This window comes from Xiphophorus couchianus, chromosome 4, assembly GCF_001444195.1.
Source record: "Xiphophorus couchianus chromosome 4, X_couchianus-1.0, whole genome shotgun sequence".
NCBI lineage: Eukaryota > Metazoa > Chordata > Actinopteri > Cyprinodontiformes > Poeciliidae > Xiphophorus > Xiphophorus couchianus.
Window position 1 is genome coordinate 36066087 of NC_040231.1, and position 17994 is coordinate 36084080.

The window sequence follows — 17994 nt, forward strand, 5'->3', positions numbered from 1 at the left end:
CTGGTTTTAGTGAGAACTCAGCAGCGTTCTGGATCAGCTGCAGCTGTTTGATTGATTTGTTGGACAGACCTGTGAAGACGCTGTTGCAATAATTAATGCGACTGAAGATGAACGCATGGATGAGTTTCTCTAGATCTGGATGAGACATTAGTCCTTTAATCCTGGAAATGTTCTTCAGGTGATAGAAGGCCGACTTTGTAACTGTCTTTATGTGGCTCTGGAGGTTCAGGTCAGAGTCCATCACTACTCCCAGGTTTCGGGCCTGATCGCTGGTTTTCAGTTGTAATAACTGAAGCTGTGCATTGACTCTAGATCTATAACTCTAGATCTATAACTCTAGATCTATGACTCTAGATTGTTCCTCTTTAGGTCCAAAAATAATAACTTCAGTTTTGTTTCTGTTCAGCTGGAGAAAGTTTTGGCACATCCACACATTTATCTGTTCTAAGCATCTGTTCAGTGATTGGATGGGTTCTGAGTCACCTGGTGACATCGTAATGTAGAGCTGTGTGTCATCTACATAGTTATGGTAGCTAATATTATTTCCTGTTATAACCTGAGCTAGTGGGAGCATATAAATATTGAATAAAAGGGGTCCTAGGATTGAACCTTGGGGTACCCCACATGTGACCTTTGACCTCTTTGATGAGAAGTTTCCAATTGAAACAAAGAAATCCCTGTTCTTTATGTAGGATTCAAACCAGTTAAACACTGGACCGCAGAGTCCGACCCAACTCTCCAGTCGATTCAGTAATATGTCATGGTCAACAGAACCAGCACTGTGGTTCTCCCACAGTCCGTATTTATATGGATGTCATTGAACACTTTTACGAGGGCGGTCTCTGTGCTGTGGTGAGCATGAAAACCAGACTGGAAGGAGTCAAAGAGGTTGGTTATAGTTAGGAAGCTAGTTAATTGTTTACACACAGCTTTTTCAATAACTTTGCTGATGAATGGGAGGTTGGAGATCAGCCTGTAATTCTGCATTAGTGATTTGTCCAGACTGTTCTTTTTTATAAGTGGTTTGATTACTGCTGTTTTCAAAGCCTGGGGGAAAACGCCTGATGAGAGCAATGAGTTACTATTTGGATCAGATCAGAAACAATAACAGGCAGGACTTTCTTAAAGAAATGTGAGGGTAAAACATCCAGACAGCAGGAACTGGAGCTTAGTTGACTTATAATTTCCTGTAGGGTTTTATAATTAAGTAGTTGAAATTGGGTCATTTTTCCTGTATTTGTTTTGTTTGGGCACAGCATTGGTACTGACTTTATAGTGGATGTACAGATTAATCCTCTGATTTTTTGAAATTTCTCTGAAAAGAAGCTGGAAAACTGGTTGCAGGCGGCAATACATTGGAATTCAGGCGGTAACGTCACAGAAGGGTTTGTGATTCTGTCAACTGTTGCAAATAAAGCTCGAGCATTTTTAATGTTTTTGTTTATGACATCTGCAAAGAAAGCCTCTCTTGCATGTTTTAGTGTTAAATGATAGTTACGTAGTCTTTCTTTATAGATGTCACAATGAACGTGGAGTTGAGTTTTACACCATTTTTGTTCTGCCCTACGGCAGATTGTCTTGCAGATCTACCTGTTTGTGCATTTCTCCATGGAGATTTCTTTTTGCCAGACACAACTTTCATTTGAATTGGGGCAATGGAATCAATAATATCTGAAACTTTAGACTGAAAATCATTTACCAACTTATCTACATCATTACAGCTTAAGGGTGAGGAAGAAGAGTAGATTTGATTAAAAGTTTCTGCTGTGTTTTCTGTGAGAGAACGTTTTGTGATGGTTGCTGTTTGTCCAAGTGGGTTAAAAGATAAAGAACTTTCAAAGATAACAGGAAGTGATGCAACAATGTGACATCATTTACAGAGAGATTGGAAATATTCACACCCTTACTGATAACCAGGTCCAGTGTGTGTCCTTTAGTGTGTGTTGCTTGTTTGACATGTTGTGTTAGACCAAAAGTCTCAAAAATATTAGCGAGCTTTTTTGCCCCTCTGTCTTGGGGGTTGTCAACATGAATGTTGAAATCACCAACAATTATTAAACAATCATAATCAATACATATAACAGTTAGAAGTTCATTCAAGTCAGTAAAGAAATTTTCCACAAAAGTAGGAGTTTTGTATAGAGTTACAGTCAAAGTTTGTTTGTGGCCTTTAACCTCAATTCCAAGATACTCAAAAGAGGTGAAGTGACCCAAAGAAATTTTACTACAATTTATGGTATTCTTAGATATTGAAGCCACGCCTCCTCCTTTTTTGTGTTTTCTATTCTCACTGAAGAAATTGTAGTTAGGAGGCGCAAATTCAATTCGTACGATCGATTCATTATTATCATTCAACCATGTTTCTGTCAGAAACATAACATTGATATTACGCTCAGTGATGAAATCATTAATTAATAGAGCTTTAGCACAGAGAGATCTGGTATTTAATAAAGCTAGTTTAAGTGACTTGGAGGCCAAGAAATCTTCAGTCTGAGGTTCCTTTAGGCAGGGGACAGTCTGATGTTTGAATTAGGTCCCCTGTATTTTATGTTTCTGTTTCTTGTAAATTTTCTTGTAGTTATCCGGACAGGTAATGTCCTGTTCTGCAGTGCCGAGGGGCCAGACACATTCTGGAGCAAGAAGGGTGTAAAGATAAAGTCTGGACCCCGGCCTCAGACCTCAGAAACGCAGAGTGATGGATCTTCTGGGACGGTAGAATCAGGTGGCTTAAATGAAGTGAGGTCTGCTACGTGAGCGCTAAGGAGTGACATCCCAAGTACAACCTGTTGATTCATTCCATCTGTAAATTTAAGAAACTCCGGTCCAGAAGACATTTCTCCATGTGTATCTTGTGAATCCTGTGAATGAGTGGGTGAGCAGAGAGGGAGGGGAGAAGGAGGAAGGGAACCAGTCGCTCCGTCTCTAGTCGATGTTATAAGTGTCACTGATCCACATGAAAAATCTACAGAACATGTACAAACAGTAAAGAATCGCTTATTTCCCAAATCCAAAAATATGACAACTACCTTTGCTTCTTTCATAATTATAACCCACGTTAGAGTGAATGTTTCCACTTGGCTGCTCTAATCTGTTCTTGTGCTATACAGATGTAATTTCTCTTTTTTCACTTTTTTTTCCTGAGATTCTGCTTAGAAAATGAGGCTACTACATCATCCGCTGCATTTTATTATTAAAATGGTGAATTTATATTAGCCTTGACTTTTAGAAACTAATACTTCTTCTATGCATAATTTTTTATATTAATGTTGGAACAGATAAAAGGCGAACCCTGTACTGTGTTTGCTAGTAGTTTAAATTAATTTCATCTACATAATTTCCAAAGAATATTCAGATTTTAACATGCATTTTCTAGCTAGTAAATATTTCAGTTTACTCTTACTCAGTAACATCAGTGTAATATTTTTTGCAGTTTTGAGATACCAGAACTGTTTCACTTAAACATTTAATTTCCTGAGATATTGTCAATTTATTTTCAGGCAAAACTCCCATAAACCAGCTTAAAGTTTATTAGTTTTTGATATTGTGTGGCTAAATATGAACGCTTAGTCTTTTTTGTTGTTGTTTTATTTTTTCAGGTTTGAATCGTAACACCTCGTGATGTGTTTCTGAGCCATGATTGAGCCACTCTACCAATTACTTTTCCCTTGGATCCAAACACCTGGACCTGCTGACCTGTATTGTGTCCATCAGTCCACAGTCAGCCGGATCATCACAGCACGGACCAACTTTTTATTTACATTACTCAGTTAAATTGGGATCTGGAAACCGGAGGACCACATAGTCAAAAATCTACCTGCAGACTATATTGGCTACCCATACACTGCAGTGATCCTGAACTGAGCTGAACCAGACTTCCCCTCTCCTCCAGAGTGACAGTAAAGGCAAACAAGTCTGACATCTGAGTAACTGATGTAGTATATTATATATTCACTGTTCATTTTGTTATACTGCTTGTACTTACAATAAAATTTAATCTCTTTTGTAATACTCTGCATTTCACAAACCTTTTTCCCCTTTTCTAGGTGTTTACATTACAGTATATCAAGTATTTGCATGTAGATCAGGAATTCAAGTGAGATATTAAAATGCAACACTTTTAAGTAATACCAGCAAAGAAGTGTGGATTTTAAGTAATATGCAGTTAGTCATATAATTCAATATACTGAATAAGGCTGGATAATATGACTTACATTATCATATTTTATTGAAGCTGAATCTGCTATGATTCAGCTTCAAATCATACCAGATTTGATTTTAATCAGTTCCTCAATTTCTATAATAAAATTACAGAAAATACTTTCAAAAAGTGCTTTTATTTCAATAATCTCTCCTGTAAGTTGTATAAGGGAGCATTATGGCCAGGCTACAAGAATTTTTAATCATGAGAATGCAGTCATCGTAACAGCAGAATAAAGATGCAATTTTATAACAATGTCTTAAAATTACAAGAAGTCGTTTTAATGAGAAATAAAGATTTAGATTGATCTGACGTAACCAGCTCAGTCCATGTGGTTCTGAACCATTTGTCAGTAATCAAGAGGATGTACATTGCCACTTCAATTGACCAGGTAAGCATTAAAGAAAAAATAAAAATAGAGCAAATATACAAAATGGAATGGATAGCAATACTTTCCTACTTTCTATATAAAGAAAAGCAAATCAGTTAATAGCAGGAGATGGAAAAGTTGTTGGCAGCATTAGCTCAGGCGATGCCTCCCTCCAGGAAGCTACCAAACAGAACTTCTGTCCAACTCCAGCTATAATAAAGGTAAAAAAAAGAAATATAACAGAAAGATAAAATAACAAATAATGCCAATTCAATAATTCACATCCAAATGCAAAAAATTTTCTGAAATTTATCATTGACATTTTACAAATTTCACAAATCAATTAAAAGGTTTCACAAATGTTATATTTATTCTGCTATTAGTGCAGAATAATGTAGTTAGGTTTGAAGTGTCTAGGTGTTGTAATTTTTGAAGCACAGCACATTAAAAAAGCTCAAGATAGTGAAAATTAAGTGTAATCGCCCTTTAGCTATTTTCCGAATTAGATGCTACATTCGGAAGCTACCTTCAGCTTCAACTGATAGCTACTATACATACATATATACAGTAAATATATATATATATATATATATATATATATATATATATCGCACATCGCACAGATAATCATAATTGTGATATTCTGGGGTTGGAAAGAACAAGCAGAGGGAATGTGGAGACGAAGTCTTCTAATGGTGGAACTCAGGAACAGAACAGCTACTTCAGTACAGTTTTTTTTCTGGCCCAGTGTTTCTCAATTCCGGTCCTCACACCCCCCCTGCCCTGCATGTTTTAGGCGTTTCCCTTCTGCCACACACCTGGGTTGAATATGTGGGTGATTAACAGGCTTCTGCAGCACTTTATGGTCATGCAGTCATTTGAATCAGATGCTCTGGAATAGAGGTACATCTAAAACATGCAGAGCAGGGGGGCCTGAGGACTGGAATTGAGAAGCACTGGCCGCTAACCCAACCTAATAAGTTGGCCTACTAAGAACTATACCTAGAACAGGTATATCTGTATTTCTACCACTAGGGGCAACAAACCACTCTATTACAATAATCAAAACACTTAACGTTTACATAGCATCTTTGTAAGATTGTCCCTGTTAGCTATGTCAGACATGAGGCATTATGGTGAATACAAATGATTTACTAACTTACCTTCAAAGTTATTGTGAAGTTTGACACATCCAGCTTAAATCCTTTGTCGTTGTTGGAGCATTTCAGGACGTCTGAATAATTCTAGAAGCATCATTAATAGTCCTGCAGCGACCGAGGAGCCATTATTAACATACTGTTGCCTGGGCACCCGAAGCATTCTATGTGGCAAAAAAATGTGGAAGTGCTAAAATGGAAGTCCATGGCATATAGGCTATTGTTCTTTATGTGGAGGGACCAAGCTTCTCAAAGACCACCACACTGCAAGAAAAGTGGTGTTTTGACCCTGTATACTGACACGAGCACAGCTTGTGAGTGACAGCTATCGACAAGCAACCGACAGCTAGCAGGACAGCACATTGTAACTCACGGGAGTCGAATGCTGTCAATTGTGGAGTCCCATAAGCGGGGGGTGGAAGTGCGGGGCAGCAGGCTGGCGAGAGGTGTTAACAACTAATATAATTACACTACTAATCAGAATATCATTAAGTCTTCATTATTTATTATTAATTCTGGCATTACTGGAATCATAAAAGGCAAATTCCTTTACAAAAGAACATACTTTTTAATTTTTTTAAGGAAGTAGAGCTAATTAAATGAGATAAACAAGACCTGAAAGTGGTTCCAGTTTCACTCGATGGCTAACCTGTTGAAACTTTGGCTAATTTTAAATACCTCGGGTCATTCCTGGACAGTCAGCTCAAATTTGCTGAAAACACTGACTATATTTTGAAGAACTGTTCCCAGAGACTATCGTTTAAGAAAACCCAGTGATCTTGGGGTTACCCAACTAGAGGTTATGTACAAGACAATGTTGAGTGTTTTAACTGTTCATCTCATCTGGTTTGGTCACATGAGCTGCAGATTAACAGACAAACTTTTACGAATAATTTCAATGGCCGGTAAAGTAGCAGGTAAATAGTGGTGAAACCAAAAACAACCCTGTCTCAACTGTTTGCTGAAAGAACATGGAAAATGTGAGGAATATTTTAGTAGATGCCATCCATTCTAATTTTTCATCAGTTTGAACCTCTGAGCTGATAAAGGCGTTATTGTGTTCCTTTGGCAACTAAGAATATCAATTAGAAGTCATTTATTGATAATACAATAATTATTCTTAACCAGATTAATTAACATTTACCTGTAGTATGCTCAGTGTATTACCCCATGCACAAATTGTTGATATGGTTCAAGGATTCAGGGTTTTTTATTGTCATAACACCTTGATAGTTTGTGGTACTAAATTTGTACTCGGGTCCCAGATCAAAAGATCTAAAGGTTGCTCCCCACAATCCTTTGTGCAGCCTTGACCACCCTCTGCAGAGCCGTCCTCTTAGCAGCAGTGCAGCTCCTGTACCACATGGTGATGCAGACAGAGAACGCTCTCCACCATACAGCGATTGAAGCTCCTCAGGACTGAGTTCCCAAGTCCAGCTCTGCAGCTTCCTGAGGAAGTAGAGATGCTGGTGGGCCTTCCTGACTAGACGGGAGGTGTTGCATACTAAATAGTTAGTGTGCAAATCAAGGTACCTGTATCTGGAGACCAAAGCTGCTCCTCTGACGTACAGGGGCTGAAGAGGATCCTTGCCCCTTCTGAAATTCACCATCATCTCCTTGGTCAATACATCAATACATTGATGCAGAGGTTATTTTCTCTGCACCAGGTATTCCACCTCCTCTCTGTAATTGGACTCATCACTGTTTGTGATGAGTCCCACTACTGCTCTGTCATCAACAAACTTCACTATAAGACAGCTGAGGTGCCTTGCCGAGCAGTCATATGTCAGCAGAGTGAAGAGGAGGAGGCTCAGCATGCAGCCATGCGGCGAGCCAGTGCTGAGGGTGATGGAGGAGGAGATGCTGTTGTGGATCCTGACACTCTGAGGTCTGTTGCTTCAGGAAGTTCAGAATGCAGTTCCCCAGTGTGGAACTCAGTCCAAGGGAGAAGAGCTTCTGCACCAGGGTCTGTGGGATGATGGTGTTGAAGGTTAAGGAGAAATCCGGAAAGAGAAGACGGATGTAAGAGAGAGTCTAGGTGGGTGAGGGCGGTGTGGACCAACGATGAGATGGCATCAGTAGTGGAGCGGTTCTTCCTATAGACATACTGAGGGGTCCACAGTGACATCGATGGAGTCCTTGATGTGGTTCATGACTTGCCTCTCAAAGCACTTCATGACTACTGATGTTAAGGCTATAAGCCGATAGTCATTCAGGCTTGTCACTGTGGAGCATTTGGGGACGGGGACAATAGTGGCGATCTTTTAGCAGGTGGGCACAGATGACAGTGGCAGTGAGGTGTTGAAGATGTCTGCCAACACCTCAGACAGCTGAAGTGCACAGTCCCTCAGAACTCGCCCTGGGATGTTGTCGGGGCCTGCAGCCTTACGGGGGTTGATTTCCCAGAGGCACTTCTTCACATCTGCTGTGGTCACACAGAGAGGCGTGTCACCAGGTGGTGATATTAGTTTGGTGCTGAGGGAGATGTTTGGATCCTCGAAGTGGGTGTTCTGTTGTTATTCTATGAATGAGTTATTTTATTGTTTTAGAGTCGAAGGAAAATGTCCACCTTTATTTAAATAGTTTCATCTTAAATTTTCCTGTACATAAGACTCTATGAACAAACAGTCTCTCAGAATAACATGGCATCATAAAAGCAAAATGTGACTTTTATCTTGTACCTGTTTAACAACCCTGGTTGTAACAACCAGATTTGGTATTCTTTTGTGAACCTAATTAATTTGTTCGTTACCGACTTTTGCTCAATTAAGTTTCTTATGTATACATTATAAATGGTATTTTACAATTTCTTTTTTCTCCCTATAATTGATGAAGATATATTATGTATAATGTATAAAGGTCTTGTTTGTCATTTAATTCATGTAATAAATACATTGTTAAGAAAATAAAAAATGGTGTTTCATTAGAGAATTTATTTTTTACGGTTCCAGTAATGCCAGAATTCTAATAAATAATAAAGACTTTCTGCTATTATGATTTAGTAATGTAATTACTAAATTGTATTATCACCCCCACGTCACTTGAGGCAGTAGCAGGCCCAAAAAGATGCGTCTAAGGAGCAGATTTAGAAGTACACCGAAAGCTATGGAATTTGTTAAAAACTGTGAACTGCGCTGAAGTAAATAAAAGAGAGAAGTTCAAATACATGCTGAGAGTTAAACTACTTCCTAAAGATGAAGATGTATCACAGATTTCAAAAGAAAAAAAAACTGGAGACTGCGAATAATATAGGAAATAACACCCCCTTCATTTCTGGAGTGCAAAGGTCCCGTTTCCAAATAATGCATGAGACTGACAGTGGTCCGTCCCCGCCCCTTTTTGTTTGCTGCAGCGAGGTGTACTTACAGTCCGTCCTGACACCCGCTCATAGGTGCCATCATCCCAGAATGCCATCTCCTCTGCTGCCAGTACTCTCTGCCTTCCTCCATCAGCTGTGAACACAGAACAGACAAACATGAACAGCTGCAGATCAATCTCTCCCAGCAACTTCTTGTAAATATGAAAGCCTCTCCTAGGCCCAAGGGGAGAGGGGTGATAGGGCAACACACAGTTTTTGACAATTCTTTGCAGTTCGCTACAATTTCCCATTCTGACAAAAAACTCTTGCCAATAGCCCTCAATCTCTAAGCACACAACAGCGCTAGGTGTCCAGAGCTGTCGAAAATCCCACTTTTTTCTGCTCCTTTTATTGGTACATTTTGTGGAGGAACAGTCAGTAAACTCAGAAGCTATAGTCTAGAACAGTGGTCCCCAACCACCGGGCCGCGGACCGGACCAATTGGTACCGGGCCGCGCAAGGAATAATGGACTACTTCCGGATGTTTTATTTTGCAAATCCTAAACCGGATTTTACCAGTTACGTCTTGCGAGTCAAAATTGAGCCAATTTGCAGCAGAATGAGTAACAAAACAACATCGGAGTACTGCTGCGCCCCCCCGAACAACAGCATCGGACTCGATACGCACCACACGCCCCTGGAACTAATTCCATTTGTTTTTTGGTAAGAGAGTTGGAAGTAGCCACAAAGAGGCACACCAATAGAGGTTTAGCTACAGTTGTTTCTGTGACAGTGAATTGTCTCTGGTAATTATTGTTTTTTTATGCAGTAATCTTTGTGTGAGAGACCGAATTTATTAGTTTATTTATTTTACTGTTCATGTGTATTATAGTTCACAGGTACCCTACCCAATTGGTTTTGTTTATTATAATAAATTAGCTTGTTTATTCCTTCAGAACTTGATTGTGTGTGTCTCCTACCTTAATCTTTGACACTCATATTTCCTATATGTCATTGAATGTGACTTTTTACGTGTGTTCTTCGAATGTGCCTTTTTGCGAAGCAGTGCATTGTTTTTGTTCTGCTGAGGAGCATTAGGCACTGAGTGTGACAAGCTGAGTTTTTGTATTAAGGTAAATAAAACTTATTTTATTCGCAAAGACATCTCCAGATGTCATCTGTGCCTGAGCCCAGCAACATTTGTTTCATTAATCAACAAGCAAACAGTGTACGTGTAAACTTTTTGGTAATGTTTCTACAAAAGAAAACAACTGATGTACCATAACAAACAATTATTTTATGTTTTTCTAGGAACTAAAGAATCATCAAAGGCACAGAGCGCTTTTCAATTCCAGTCAAGTTCTGGAGAGTACTTTACCATCACCAGCAACAGCCTGTGGGCACAAGGTAAATTCTCCCCTTCAGCTAACTGACGCTTGCTTACTAAATAAATACATAAAACACAAATTATCTTGTCCTTAAAATGAATACAGACTCAGATTAACAATGGCATGAATTATGTTACAGTGACGTTCTGTGTTGTTTTCAGTAAATTGTGTTACTCCTCTAGAGTTTAATCAAGGCTTAACTCAGTTCTTGTTATCAACAGCCATTTATTGTGGACACGTCTTACAACGTCCCCAAAATATGTCGTCAGAACAACAAAAAAAGGTGTCACAAACCTAAATCATTTCACAATAAATGGAGTATTTACATAAATAAAAGGTACTGTAGCAGCTCCCCAGCAGTTGAATTACTCAGCCAGTCTTGACGGGTGAATTTAGCATTTTATTTTTCTTTGATTCAGATCCACCTTGATCATCACAGTCACCTCAGTCACTTCAGTCACCTCAATCACCGTGAAAACTAAAACATATACAAATATTAGAATACAAAACATAAACTTACAATACAAACAACAAAACAAAATGTACCTCGGTGCTTTCACTGGGGAACACTAAGTGTTGATTTCTTCATGTTTTGACAGTTCAAGTCATTCATTGGCACAATGATTCTACCAGCTTTTATAGGGCCTGTCCTCATTAGCTACCGCAGCCCATGAGGTACATACAGAAACCCCCAAAACATTACAAAGCGTAAATACCATTAAACAAAATAAAATAAAAACCACCAACAATGCTAATCAAAACAGACAAACATCCATAAACAATCTGTGACATTCTTAATTTAGAAAATTCACTTTGAATAATTTACAATAAATAGTCTACAAATATACATTATTTGGGCAATTTATTTTAAATAGTTCACTATTCATTACAGATACAAATAAACAAAACCGTACCTCATTAACTGCATTGACTCCAGAAGAATAAAGCTAAATTTCTTACGATTAGCTATTTCAGCTTGAATGCCTCTTGGCACCAACCAATGTTTCCCTGGGCAACACATGGTCTGTGGAATAAAACAAAAGTCCCCCCCACCGCATTTGAATGTACACTTAACTGAACCTAATGAGGATCAACACAAATTAACTAAAACTACCACACATTTAATCTAATGCGGAGTCACTGATCAATAACTGCACACACATCTATTTTCACTTGGATAAACTGCTGACCTTAGGGAGTTTCCAGTTGTTTCTTGGTGCCGTTTCATCTTTGATGATGACTATGTCATTGACTTTTGCACTTCTCCTTGTTTTCTGCCATTTTTGTCTTTACTGTAGGCCCACCAAATATTCTTTTCTCCATCTGTGCCAGAACTCATTGGCTAAGTATTGAACTCTACGCCATCTCTTGCGAACGTACAAGTCCTGCCGTACAAAGTCTCCTGGAGGTGGTAGTATTACAGATGTCTTCATTGTTAAAAGAAGATTGGGAGTGAGTGGTTGAGGTCTGGTAGGATCATTGAGTAGGTGTGGGGTGATGGGTCGACTGTTTACTATGGCCATCACGCCTAGAGATAGGTTCGTAATGATGAACTGTCAAATGTTCGGGAAGACTGGTCTAGGATGGAGGACAGCACGCTTCTGATTGTGTGAATTTGCCTCTCCCAGGCCCCCATCCATATGACTGGCAGAGGGAGGGTTCATAACAACCTCACAGCCGAGTTGCTTTAGGTTCTCCTGGTTCATTTCTCTTACTGCTTCAAGGAATTTTCGCCCTGCCCATAACGAAGTTAGTACCCTGGTCCGATCGTAGCTGCCGCACATTCCCGCGGAGGGAAATGAAAGCTAGGAGTGAATTAAGGAAGGCGTCAGTTGACAGATCATCGAGTAACTTGATGTGTACCACACGGGAACATAAGCATGTGAACAGAAGTCCATAGCATTAGGGCTCTTTACCTCCTTCATTGACATAAAACGGGCCAAAACAATATTTGAATGGAGGGTTTTTTCCATTCTTTCATTAGACAGGTTTGCCATTTTCTGCTCTTCTGTTCCTAGTCTGAATTTCCTGCATTTGACACAGTTGAAGATATAGGGTGATATTGCTTGTCTACATCCAAGTATTGTTACATGCTCGTACTTTGCTTCCGCCTCCTGATTGTTTATTTTTGTTTTATTGTTGGCACCTTTGACGGTTCACCGGTGGGGGGCGGGGCTTAGCCAGCCCAGGTGTTTTAGTTGGGCTGGTGGCGCACCTGAAAGATGATGAGTGATGGTGGCGTGTGAAAAGCTGCGGTAGCAGCGGAGTTCGACAAAGGAAAAAATTGATTAAAACGGTGCGGGAAGGCTCTGGGAAAAGAGTACCTTCACCTCGGGACAGATCCACCCAGAGGGGAGCGTCGGAAGTTTTGGCCGGGAGGAAGTTTATCTTCGTTTGTTTGGATTTGTTTATTTATTTTTTTTTGTTTTGAAAACCGGCTGGACGCTAGGACTTTAAGCACCGGGGAAGCTACACGCCTGCCAAGACCAACCACCATTGAAATCACCAGAGGTGCGGATGTTTTAAGGAAAAGAGAAAAGAAAACTATATATATATATATATATATATATATATATATATATATATATATATATATCTACATATTTAAAGACAAAGAAAACATAAAAAAACTATTAAACAAAACGCCTGACGTATGAGGAATCGCGAGGGCTGGCCTTCTCCATGGATGAGTTCTGGATTGAGGAACGTAACCTACGGATGGGACGTTTAAGGTAAGCCCCACCACACTGTGTGTTCCGTCAGGTGCCCTTTTGTTTCTTTTTCTCGGTTTCTTTTGGTTGGAAAACATTACACACTTAATGTTGCGGCCCCTCTTCCCCGTAATCTGTATAAAGGAACTAAGAACGAGCCAGGGTGAGGGTAGCGGGTCGTAACAAGTGGGGGCTCGAGTCCGGGATTGCGGAACTTCATTTTGACAAAAGCTACCATTGAAGATTTGGGTTTTGTGGGTTTTTGTAACTGTAGTTGAAAGTAGTGTTTCTTTTGAGGTAAAAAAATACCTAGAAGATCATAAGGTTGACAAGATTCAAAAAGCTGCAGTTATGGCTGACGATTTTGAACTCACTCATCAGACTTCAATGAGAGGAGGGAGTAAGTCCACTAGGTACCAAACACAGTATGGGAATGGAGTGGAAGGTGGTTTCCAGAGACCATCTAGAGGGTTCAAGACCTCACAGATGAATGTGCAGAGACCGGGAGGCATGCATTTAGAAGCAGTGGTGTGTTACTATTGTGGTAAAAAGGGACACAAGAAAACTGAGTGTTGGGCTTTAGCTAATAAGCCAAAGATGAAGGAAGATACCCCAAAACCTGGTTTACTATTGTTAGAGAAATCAAAGCATGTTGGGGAGTGTTCAAATAGCGCTCTACTGGATCTGTATAAACCTTTTCTTTCTTCTGGGGTTGTGTCTGTTGCTGGAAATGATTATCCTGTAGTTATTCTGCGAGATACTGGGGCTGCCCAGTCACTCTGGGTGGTGAAGGACACGACTCTTCCTCCTTCTAGTTTAACGGAAATGTGTGCACTTATTCAAGGAGTGAACAATGATGTCTCTGAATTTAAATCTGTTCCTCTTTATGAAGTCCACTTACAGTCATCTTTAGTGACAGGGGTGGTAAAAGTTGGGGTGGTGTCTAGTTTACCCATTCCGAGTGTCACCTTTGTATTGGGGAATGATTTAGCAGGAAAAAATGTACATGTTGCCCCTCTGGTTGTAAATTCTCCTGTATGTTCTTCTGAGACTGAGGCTCTTCAAAGGGAATTTCCTGGAGTTTTTCCTACTTGTGTTGTTACTCGTTCTCAGTCTCAAGTTAATCAGGAAGAACCCATAGAAACTGTGAGAAATCCGGAAGAACCAGACGTTATTCTTGCTGAAACTTTTTTTGCTGAGGGTTCAGCTGATGAACAAAAGTACGGTAAGGGGGATTTGATTAGGGAACAGAGTAATGATCCGTTCATGAGGGATCTGTTGTCTCAAGCTGGTGCTTTGGAAGATGTGGCAGGAGAGCCTGTAAGTCTGTATGTGAAAGATGGAGTTTTGATGAGAAAGTGGAGGGATCCTCAATGTCCTGCTGCTGAAGAGTGGAGAGTGTACCATCAGATTGTCCTTCCCTTTTGCTATAGGGAAGAGATTATGAGATTAGCTCATGAAGTTCCTACTTCAGGGCATCTGGGCATTAAAAAGACCAAGGCTAGGATCATGAAGCACTTTTATTGGCCCACAATCCGGAAGGATGTTGTGGAGTTTTGCAAGACCTGCCATTCATGTCAAATGGGTGGAAAGCCCAACCAAAATATTCCACCTGCACCACTGATTCCTATTGCAGTAGTTGGAGAACCTTTCAGTCGTGTTTTAATAGATTGTGTGGGCCCCTTACCAAAAACTAAGCGTGGACACCAATATCTGTTAACAGTTATGGATGTTGCTACACGTTATGTAGAAGCTTTTGCTTTGCGTAACATTTGTTCAAAAACAATCTTGGATTGCCTTATTAAGTTTTTTACTCAGTTTGGGCTTCCTAGAGAGATACAGTCCGATCAGGGTTCTAATTTTATGGCGGGAGTTTTTCAAGCTGTGATGAAAGAGCTAGGGATTAAACATTTCAAGTCATCTGTGTACCATCCACAGTCACAGGGGGCAGTGGAACGATACCATCAGACTCTTAAGTCCATGATCAGGACCTACTGTGTGGATCAGCTTGGTGAGTGGGACAAAAGTGTTCCGTTTCTATTGTTTGCTATTCGCGACTCTGTTTGTGAATCTACAGGCTTTAGTCCATTTGAGTTGGTCTATGGACATGAAGTGAGGGGTCCCTTGAAGTTGGTCAAAGAGAAATTTCTGGCTGAAGAACCTGACAGAAATGTTTTGGATTATGTTTGTGAGTTTAAGGAGCGCTTGAAAGCAGCTTGTACTCTGGCTAAAGGACAATTACAACAAACACAAAGAAAGATGAAGAACCATTTTGATCAGAAAGCCGTTTTTAGAACATTTGCAGTTGGGGATAAAGTGTTGGTACTTTTGCCCATTCGAGGTGACCCTCTGCAAGCAAAATTTTCTGGACCATATATAATTAAGGAAAAAGTGGGTGAAGTAAACTATGTTGTATCTACACCAGATAGGAGAAAGTCGACACGTTTGTGCCATGTGAATCTGATTAAGCCTTATTATGAACGGAATGCACCATCATCTGTAGCTGTGTGTGTTGTTCATCATGTCCAGGAGGAAGAAAGGGATTCAGTTGAACTGGATTGTTTGGGTCCTAAGGATCTTAAGTTGGCGAATAGTGCAGTGTTGGCTGATCCGGAGAAGTTCCTGAGTCATTTAACTGCTCAACAACAAAATGATGTGATGACTCTTCTGAAGAAGTTTTCTACACTATTTGGTGACTCACCAGGTTTAACCTCTTTAACGGAGCATGATATAGATGTTGGTGTTTCTCCTCCAGTTAAACAACATCCATATAGAGTAAATCCTGATAAGATGGATAAAATTAGAGAGGAGGTGAAATACATGTTACAACATGACATCATTGAGCCAAGTATGAGTGAGTGGAGCTCTCCTGTAGTGGTAGTTCCAAAACCTGATGGTTCTATTCGACTTTGTGTTGACTACCAAAAAGTTAACACTTTAACTAAGTCTGATTCATTTCCAATCCCTAGAATTGAGGATTGTATTGATCGGATTGGTATGGCCAAGTTCGTTTCAAAGTTTGACCTTTTGAAGGGATACTGGCAAGTTCCTTTGTCCGAGCGAGCCAAGGAAATCTCTGCCTTTTGTACAACTGATGGCTTATACCAGTTTAAGGTGCTGCCTTTTGGGGTTAAAAATGCTCCTGCGTCTTTCCAGAGGTTAATGACTCGAGTCACAGAAGGTTTGTTGAACTGTACAGTTTATATTGATGATGTAGTATTATATGCTGACACTTGGGAACAGCACATGGAAGAGATGAGACGCTTCTTTGAGAGATTAAAAGAGGCTGGACTTGTTATCAACTTGCCAAAAAGTGAGATAGGCAAGGCTGCCATAACCTACCTTGGGCATGTGGTAGGACGAGGCGAAGTTCGACCTCGTGCTGCTAAAGTGCAAGCTATAGCTCAGATGCCAGCTCCAAAAAATAAGAAGGAACTTATGAGATTTCTTGGAATGGCTGGGTTCTATCGAAAATTTGTCCCAAATTTTGCTACAGTGGCTTCACCTTTAACTGATCTTTTACGGAAATCTGAAAAGTTTGTGTGGACAGATTCTTGTACAATGGCATTTGAACAACTTAAGGCCATTTGGTCCTGTGAACCTATCCTAACAGCTCCCAGTTTTTCCTTGCCATTTAAGCTAGTTATCGATGCTTGTGATGTAGGGGTAGGAGCTGTACTCTTACAAGAAGATAATTTGGGGGTAGACCGGCCTGTTGCTTACTTTTCCAAGAAATTAAATCCGCATCAGCGTAGATATTCCACTATAGAAAAGGAGGCTCTGGCTCTAGTACTTGCCATTTAGCATTTTGAGATGTACGTGTCAAGTGGGGCACACTTTGTTAAAGTGTACACTGATCATAACCCACTTACTTTTTTGGAGAAGTTTAAGATGAAAAATCAGCGAATTTTTCGGTGGGGCTTGATATTACAACCTTATAATCTTGTGATAGAGCACATTGCAGGGAAAGATAATGTAATTGCAGATGTTTTGTCAAGAATATGAGAGGTCGAAACTGTAGGACGTTTATTGGATTAAAAAATAAAAACAAACAAACAAAAAAAAAAATAAAATATATATATATATATAATTTTTTTTTGTTTAGGGGGGGAAGTGTTACATGCTCGTACTTTGCTTCCGCCTCCTGATTGTTTATTTTTGTTTTATTGTTGGCACCTTTGACGGTTCACCGGTGGGGGGCGGGGCTTAGCCAGCCCAGGTGTTTTAGTTGGGCTGGTGGCGCACCTGAAAGATGATGAGTGATGGTGGCGTGTGAAAAGCTGCGGTAGCAGCGGAGTTCGACAAAGGAAAAAATTGATTAAAACGGTGCGGGAAGGCTCTGGGAAAAGAGTACCTTCACCTCGGGACGGATCCACCCAGAGGGGAGCGTCGGAAGTTTTGGCCGGGAGGAAGTTTATCTTCGTTTGTTTGGATTTGTTTATTTATTTTTTTTTGTTTTGAAAACCGGCTGGACGCTAGGACTTTAAGCACCGGGGAAGTTACACGCCTGCCAAGACCAACCACCATTGAAATCACCAGAGGTGCGGATGTTTTAAGGAAAAGAGAAAAGAAAACTATATATATATATATATATACATATATATATATATATATATCTACATATTTAAAGACAAAGAAAACATAAAAAAACTATTAAACAAAACGCCTGACGTATGAGGAATCGCGAGGGCTGGCCTTCTCCATGGATGAGTTCTGGATTGAGGAACGTAACCTACGGATGGAACGTTTAAGGTAAGCCCCACCACACTGTGTGTTCCGTCAGGTGCCCTTTTGTTTCTTTTTCTCGGTTTCTTTTGGTTGGAAAACATTACGCACTTAATGTTGCGGCCCCTCTTCCCCGTAATCTGTATA

The 17994-nt window shown here is 40.0% G+C and overlaps 1 protein-coding gene across 6 annotated transcripts in view; it reads left to right on the plus strand.

The window, feature by feature from the left end:
- The window catches only part of cemip (cell migration inducing hyaluronidase 1), a 241455-nt gene that overhangs the window by 65685 nt on the left and 157776 nt on the right, over nucleotides 1-17994 (plus strand). For all 6 annotated transcript variants that reach the window (XM_028015467.1, XM_028015468.1, XM_028015470.1 and 3 more), the window contains one exon: nucleotides 10335-10430. In XM_028015467.1, coding sequence (XP_027871268.1) covers nucleotides 10335-10430 — 96 coding nt within the window. The remainder of the gene's footprint in view (nucleotides 1-10334; nucleotides 10431-17994) is intronic.